The 7,538-nt window shown below is 42.7% G+C and overlaps 2 protein-coding genes across 2 annotated transcripts; both read right to left on the reverse strand.

Annotated features, from left to right (window-relative positions):
- Positions 1-850: 850 nt before the first annotated feature.
- On the reverse strand, positions 851-2,217 carry her12 (hairy-related 12). The gene is given in 3 exon segments (XM_058643321.1): positions 851-1,850; positions 1,955-2,065; positions 2,068-2,217. Coding segments are annotated over 3 exon segments (660 nt in total). The 5' UTR covers positions 2,203-2,217; the 3' UTR covers positions 851-1,436.
- Positions 2,218-5,795: 3,578 nt separating this feature from the next.
- Positions 5,796-7,338, reverse strand: LOC131468659 (transcription factor HES-5-like). The gene is made up of 2 exons (XM_058643162.1): positions 7,142-7,338; positions 5,796-7,023 (listed from the first exon to the last, which is right to left on the reverse strand). Exons 1-2 carry the CDS (start codon positions 7,202-7,204, stop codon positions 6,583-6,585), a joined length of 504 nt encoding a protein of 167 aa, XP_058499145.1. The 5' UTR covers positions 7,205-7,338; the 3' UTR covers positions 5,796-6,582.
- Between the last annotated feature and the right edge of the window lie 200 nt (positions 7,339-7,538).

Raw genomic sequence — 7,538 nt, forward strand, 5'->3', positions numbered from 1 at the left:
AGGCCTTTTCATCTCAAACAACAGCAGCCAACAGCAGCACTGTGTGTGTATGTGTGTGAGTGTGTGTGTGCGCACGCGCGTGTGTGTGTTAGCGTGTCCAGGTGCAGACCCTGAAGACACCCATGGGGACTCATGTCTTTATAGGACAAGGATTGTGATCTCCACGTGTAGAGACAGATTTCTGAGGATTCAGGTTACAATTGTGTTTAGATTACGGTGACTGTGTGTGTACTTTTTTTTAAATTTTTTTTTTTTTTTTTACCTCTTTAGGACCTTTTTGGACATAAACACTGACCTTGTCAGGATCAGCAGTCCTCATGGAGACCAAAACCTGGTTCTAAAGACAGGGTTTGGTTTGGCTGTCCAAATAAATGAATGAATGAATGTGGGCCCTTAAAATAGCTGTGTGTGTTTGTGTGTATGGCTGCTCTAGTTTTTGACATGATTAAATGATTCCTTCTGGATTAACAGAATTTAAATAATTGTTATGTTCCTAAAAACGCAAAGGCTTAAATCTAAGGAGGGACAGGTCTGTGTGTTTTGAGCCCTAACACAGATTTTCATTGCAATGTACAAAAACGTCCTGAAATCTGTTCCTTTTGGATCATACACCACTGGACACTTTATGAGCAAATGGACTCTCTCTGTGTTTTTCTGGAGCTATTTCACCTGTCACTTTTCTTCTACACTTCCAGCTATCACTGGAGTTTCCCCATCAGTCACTCCGAAGTGAATAAAACTGTTCATGTAAAGTGAATCTTTAACATATTTGTAAAAAACAAACAAACAACCCCCCCCCCCCCCCCCCCCAAATATGTTCAGTTAATGAAATGAAAATCTAGGAACGGACTTTCTTTTTCAGTGATTGTGTCATTTTTATTGTTAATTGTCATACAAATGTTTTAAGAGCCAAAAATGTAAACAAAAAAACAACCACATCAACATTCTGGTACAATACATCCACTGTATTCACACACACACACACACACACACACACACACACACATTCTCTCACAAACACGCATCGTCCTCATCCAAATAATTGGGCATAGATAATTAAAAACAGAAGAGAAATACTCTCGACAGCAGCTGTCAGCAAACACAGTATGGCAGATTTACAGTATAAACTGTATGTACCGTTACACTGAGCAGTCCACAAATAAACTCCACTGGAGTGAACACATATTTCATAAGATTTGACACAACCATCATCACTCAAAGTCAACCTCCAGCTTTAGACGTATAAGGTAAAAGCAAACAGATCAAGTTGAAGCAGGACGATCTTCAAATACATGGCAGCCTTTGCTTTTACTACTTGTCCATCAATGTGATGAGACAAAATAAAGAAACCCACCACAAGTGAGCAGGGTGGAAATAATTTTCCTACATAGTGAGGGAGACCACAGGTTCCCTCAGGTGTCTGTGTCATAGAGTCTCTACCACGGCCTCCACACAGGTCCTCTGCTGCTGCTGCTGCTGCTGCTGCTGCTCTTCTGTAGCATGGTGGGACAGACGGGGGACGAGCTGCTGGTTCTCTGGACCTGATGGAGCTGCTGCTGCTGCTGAAGACTCTGCAGAGGAGTGACAGAGCCGTCTGTGTTGGAGGCAGCAGACAGGAAGTGCAGAGAGTCCCTCCAGCAGTGAGAGTAGCCTTGCTTAAAGTCGCTCTGACAGAGGCCTGGCTGCAGCTGTTGCCTCAGGAAGCTCACAGTCATCTCCAGGATGTCGGCTTTTTCCAGCTTGGAGTTGGGTTCTTGCTGGTGAAACTCTTTCTCCAGGATGATTTTCAGCTGCTCGATGCAGGTGTTGATGCGATCTCGACGCATTTTCTCCACAACAGGTTTTCTCAGCTGAAGAAGAAGAAGAAGCGAGGTAAGTTTTTGATTCAAGTCAGTCACAAACAGTCACTCAGTTGTATTGTATAGTGTGAAAAAAACATTCCTCCAGTACTTACTTTAATGTTGTCTCTCACAGAAATCCTCATGTGATGAATAGAGGAGTAGTTTTCAGAGCAGGGAGCCATGTCTGTGCAGGTGAGGTGAGCTGCTGCTTCTTCTGGACGGTAGTTTGAGCTGTGATGTGCCTGCAGGAGCTGCTCCTCATTTTATACTGGCTGATTAGCATAACAAAGCCATGTGGCTCGGGCAGGGCTGGGGTTCCCACACTCCGACCGGTGGGACTCCCAGCACAACAATAGAACATGTCAATAACTCATAGGGCATGTATCTGTGCGGGGCCTGTTTCCCAAGATAAGCAACAGGTAATTTACATGTTGTCAAGCAGTCGCTCAAGAATTTACCCTGGACTGCATGATAAGATTAGATATAAAAAAAAATGCAATACAACAAGGGGACGAGATACTAATAGATGTGGACGTCTTCAAAGGAAAAAAAAAAACTGCAATTAAGGACCAAATGCTTCACTGCAGTAAAACAATATAAACTGAAGGCTTTCAATGTCTCTTCAAAGACAGTTGCACCTCCTCAAGAAGCATTTTGGCGCACAGACAGGAGCATTGAGCAAACATTGCAATTAAAGTCAGTGCAACAGGTGACTTTTTGCAACTGTGGTCACAAAGTTAATCACAGTTTGGCTAAATGATGTTTAACACAGGAGAAACTGACAGAGCAGGCAGTGGAGTCATCAGAGCCACGGCTGCAGGGGAAACACTTCCTTTTCCACCTGTTGCTTCCATAACTATGCACTGCTTAATGTCATAGTTCACTCCAGGCTCTTAAACACAGCTGCTCTACGACCCATGAAATGTCTCCACACAATCTGGTATTTTACTGTTGCATCATCAGACTACACAGTTTTATATGAGCGTTCTCTCTTCCCTTCTCTGTTCTCTGTGCTGTGACCTTTTAAACTCCTTACTTTCTGAACGTGAGCTGAGTGATACAGAGTATTACGCATCACTTCAGTTCAGTTCAGAACTTTATAGTCCCTTCAGTTGGCGGTATATTAAAAAAAACTATTAAAGAAACATAATAAACTAAGACACAGGACTACATAGACACAGCACAACCAAACCTAGCGGGGGAAAAAACACATCTCAAGGTCATAAGAACTGCCGATTTAACATTTTAAAAATGCAATTCTGAATAGTTATTATGTTTCTGACATTCTGTGTTCTGAACGAGTTCTGCCTGAGATGAAAAACACAGTTCTTAGATAGAAAGACAAACATTTCATTTCTAATTATTTCAACTCTATATGGAGTGACAGGTGTTATACACAGTCCTCACAAAACATTCATTCAGGGTTTTTTTTGCCCAAGTGGCCAAACTCAGTGTCAGTCCAAGACATTAAGTTTGTTAACTATTTCAGTGATTTTTTTGTTTTCCAATTATAAAAGAACTGTTTGTTCTGTTGAGTTCTTAAAAAAACAGAGAGCAGACAGAGTTTAATTATAAGCCCTTGTCTTAGTTTTCCTGAGGGTGTGTAGACCCTGTTGTAAGAGCACTGTGTCAAATTAGCGTCACGTTAATGGCATGATGACAGGGCTGGCACTGTGCCTCTGAGGGCCTCCATCACTGGCTGGCTCCAGATGTGAAGCTGCCCTTGCAGGCATGAGTGTGAGTAGCCCTGTCTCCCTCGTTTCCCACCATCCCCAACATCAGGGTAAATGACCTACAAAAGCCATGTCACTCCTCAATGCTCCTCTAGGAATGTTAATTGATCTTTTGTTGCAGGACAAACAGAAACTCTGTGTCCCGGTCCATCTGGGAAAAAATCAAGTCGACTGGCCTCGCTGCTTGGCACAGAGCAGGGCGACTATCTTTGGTCTGCATTGACTTTTTTAATTTAGTGGATCAGCCGTCCGTTCACAATGCTGAGAGAAGCGATTCAAGTTTTCATTAAGTCACCGAGGTAAAGCCACAGCAGCAAAACTAAGCCCAGCAGGTCTGTGACCTGTTGATGTTTCATGCGCCACAAGTGGTTCTTCAAATTCCTATAAAGGAATAACTAGATTCAGCATTATAAACATTACTCTGTTATTGTTGTTTCTTTGTTTGTTTGTAGGTAAATATCTCTTTTATTCCTCTTTATGAATGGTAACATTTGAACACACAGTCTGTCCGGTCACGTTTATGTTCAGCTTTATTATCCGTCCTCTCCATTGATTTCATTGTTGACATGTTTGTGTGAAATTGTGCCGCCAATGAAAGTTAGTGTGCACTACGCGGCTGCTGGGGGTCTTTGTCTACAAGTGTGTGTGAAGACGAGTTTCCCTCCCACCAGCAGCCTGAGAGCTCTGAATTCCTGCCATAGAGTCCAGGCCATCGCTCAGACCTGCGGCGGCACAGAGCAGCTTCCCATCAGCCATCTCTCTGTGAGTGTGGTATCTCCTGTTTCCCACACTCTGTGCCTATTCACTGGCCCTGAGACAGGAACAATAGAAGTGTGTCTTGTTACACATCACATTAGCTACGGTGTTTGATCTCCTGTTGAAGGGGGAGGGGAGGCCGCTTCAGCCAGACCATCTGGCCTGGCCAACAAGAGCCTGAGAAAGTCCCAGGCTTGCCACATTCCCCACAACTTCTGCTCACACACAAATAGTTGTGAAAGACTTTTGTGGCACTTGAGACGTAATTCAAGCGCTGGACAGCATGCCACAACCACCACAACAGAAGTGGGGCATGTGGCTTAAGCGTATGGAGCAGGGGTGTCTCGTCTCCACGCTCCCAGGTTTTCAGTGGTTTTGAAACACCTGTGCACCAGAGAGGTGAGATACCATGAAACGTTAATGATCCCTGTGGGAAACATTGCATCGACGCACACAAGAAGAAGAAGAAAAAAAACTCCCGCGGAAAAATTAGGATACAGTGAAAACAAATGTACCACCTCATGAATAATGAAAAGTATAACATTAGGTCATTGAAATAAGTGAATAACATTAAATATGTATAAATATGTCAATACTTTTATAAATGTTTACAGAGCAAATCAGAGCATGTGATTACACAGATATATTAATTCCTCACTGGCTTTAACAAGTATGGCCTTTTTATGCCACAAACAACTTCACAGATATTTTTTTTTTATTCTATACATCAGAACTTTAAAGCCGATATATAACTAATAATTCAAAATGTAAGTGCAAGTTATCAATTTTGTGCAATAACTTTTATTTCTAACTTGTATTCTATTCCATTCTAAATGATTATGATGTTAAATATTTGGATAAATCCATTTATTTAGCTGAAGTCTCTCTGGTAAATGCATGTATCCGTATAATTGCTCTTTAAAGCAGTGTCTCCCAAACTTTTAAAAACGTTCACAGCATACTGTAAATCACGACAAGCAGACTGTGACATTTCTGTGACAGCGAATGTCATTTTGAATAGATAAACCAGACACTTCCACGAGGATTAAACGTTTACACTGTTTTCTCACAAATATGATGCCCACAAACGGTTGAAGACACCTCTCAGCTTGAGCCAATAGACTTTAATTGGAGTCATTTCTCTGAGCTAAGTGATGCTTTTCATCATTTGTGCAATAAAAAAAGAAACATTTGCACATGCCATACAAAGTGTGCAATAACTCCCTGCTGCTATTGAATAATGATGTGATTATAAATCCTGTGTTTTTCTTGTTTCAAGTGATGTTAAATTACACTATTCTGTTTGTAATATTCACTTATATTTATTTGACATATCATTTTGAGGATCTTGTCATGTTTCATTCATGGTCAATTTTATGTTTTGATTCATATATCGCTAAGATTGTGTTTTGATAAATGTGACACACCCATTCCCCAGTTGATAAATAAAGTGAAAACACCACTGTTGATTTTGCAAATCTTCACATGAAGATTTCAATTTATTTTCGTTCAAATGTTCAGTCAAACTTCCCAAGGAAGCAATTCAGCAGTTTCTTTTTTTGCAAAGATTCAAGCCAATACAACATTCCTTTATAAAAGGCATCGATAAAAAAGACGAGGGAAAATATCAATATTGTACACGATGACAGATGAACAGTCATCGTTGTACAACTTCACCAGTGACACATCTTCACACACAGGCCAGATAATGGTTACTAACAGTCACAGTAAGGCATAATCAAAAGAAGATTTACAGTAAAACTGGATCCATGGGATCCATTTAAGTCACGTTGATTCATCAGCACCAAGCTGGTGGAACATTATCAGCCAGTGATACTCAGTATCAAAGACAAACAGTGGTTTAAACACATCAGTCAAACAATGTCTCAGACATTTAAACAGTTTTCACCCAATGTGGGTCTTACAACGAGGGATGTTTGCAAAACAAACAGAAATCAGGGTGTGATTTTCCCACGGGAACACAGAGAAAACACTCTAAATCATGTAGAGTATAACATAACATATGTATATATACACATGGTGTACATATTTAGCAAAAACCTGAATCATTTCAGTCCTTCCAAAGGAAATACTGGGACATTCCGTCCACTTCTAATCAAAACCTCAACAATAATGATTCCTCTGCCGAAGCAAAAAGGAAACAGACTTCAATAAGTCTTCAACTTTCTGTCCATGACATTCACAGACGTGGTTCTCAGTCTCAGTGCGTTGGCGCTCCTGTTGCCTTCATCCTACCAGGGTCTCCACAGACCACAGCCGGTCTGATTCTTACTGGAGCTGACCTGATGGAGAGGAGAGCCAGGAGGTGAGAGGGTGCAGGGACTGGACTTGCCGGACGCCTGCAGGCCCTGGAAGTGACTGAGCAGCCGCCTGTGCGCCTGAGTCTGGACCTCACAGTGGGACAGGAAGCTGACGGCCTCCTGCACGCAGCGGGAGTAGCCATCGGTGCCGTTTGTCAGTCCAGCGGTCAAGCCGACCTGCTGATGCTGCTGCTGCTGCTTATGCTGCTGCCATCTTCTCATATAGGCCACAGCCATTTCTAAGATGTCAGCTTTCTCCTGCTTGGAGTCGGGATGCTGCCTGAGGAACTCTGGACCCAGCAGTGACTTCAGCTGCTCGATGCTGGTGTTGATGCGGTCTCTGCGCAGTTTCTCCACCATTGGTTTTCTGAGCTGAAGGAAATATGGAGAAAAAAAAAACATTTAGTCCAACTGAACACCAAAATAACATTTCCTTATTAAACAAACAGACTGATAATGAAACTTCAGCTTGATTAAAAAAGGTGTTTACCTTATGAGCCGGAGTCAGGTTTTCCTTGGAGTAGTTTGCTTGCCCATAAACAGTGGGTGCCATAGTCGTGGAGTTAAGAGTGTTCCTGCTCGGTTTGAAGAGCCAGTTGAGTCTGAGCTGCCTTCTCTCCTGCCTCAGCCCTGTATTTATACGCCCAAATCTCCATATGAATGTGTGGGTCTTGGGCTTGTTGGAGTTTCTCACAGTCCCTGGGCCAATGAGAGCGCTGGGAAGGGCTTTGAGGAGCGCAGGGCTGCCACATGCTCAATGAAGTGTTTATAGCCGTGGGGACAATGAGTGTGTCTCCGGGGAGCAGGTGGAGGAATAGACTGCTAGAGAAAGAGCCTGGGGTGGAGGGTGTGGAGAGGGAGGAGGGGGGTGGTGGAGCCGGGAGACT

Source organism: Solea solea, chromosome 11, assembly GCF_958295425.1.
Source record: "Solea solea chromosome 11, fSolSol10.1, whole genome shotgun sequence".
In the NCBI taxonomy this organism is placed as follows: domain Eukaryota; kingdom Metazoa; phylum Chordata; class Actinopteri; order Pleuronectiformes; family Soleidae; genus Solea; species Solea solea.

Coding starts and splice junctions, on each gene's coding strand:
- LOC131468659 (XM_058643162.1), bottom strand. CDS start 7,204: ATGGCACCCACTGTTTATGGGCAAGCAAACTACTCCAAGGAAAACCTG. Junction 7,024..7,141: donor ACCTGACTCCGGCTCATAAG/GTAAACACCTTT, acceptor TATTTCCTTCAG/CTCAGAAAACCAATGGTGGA.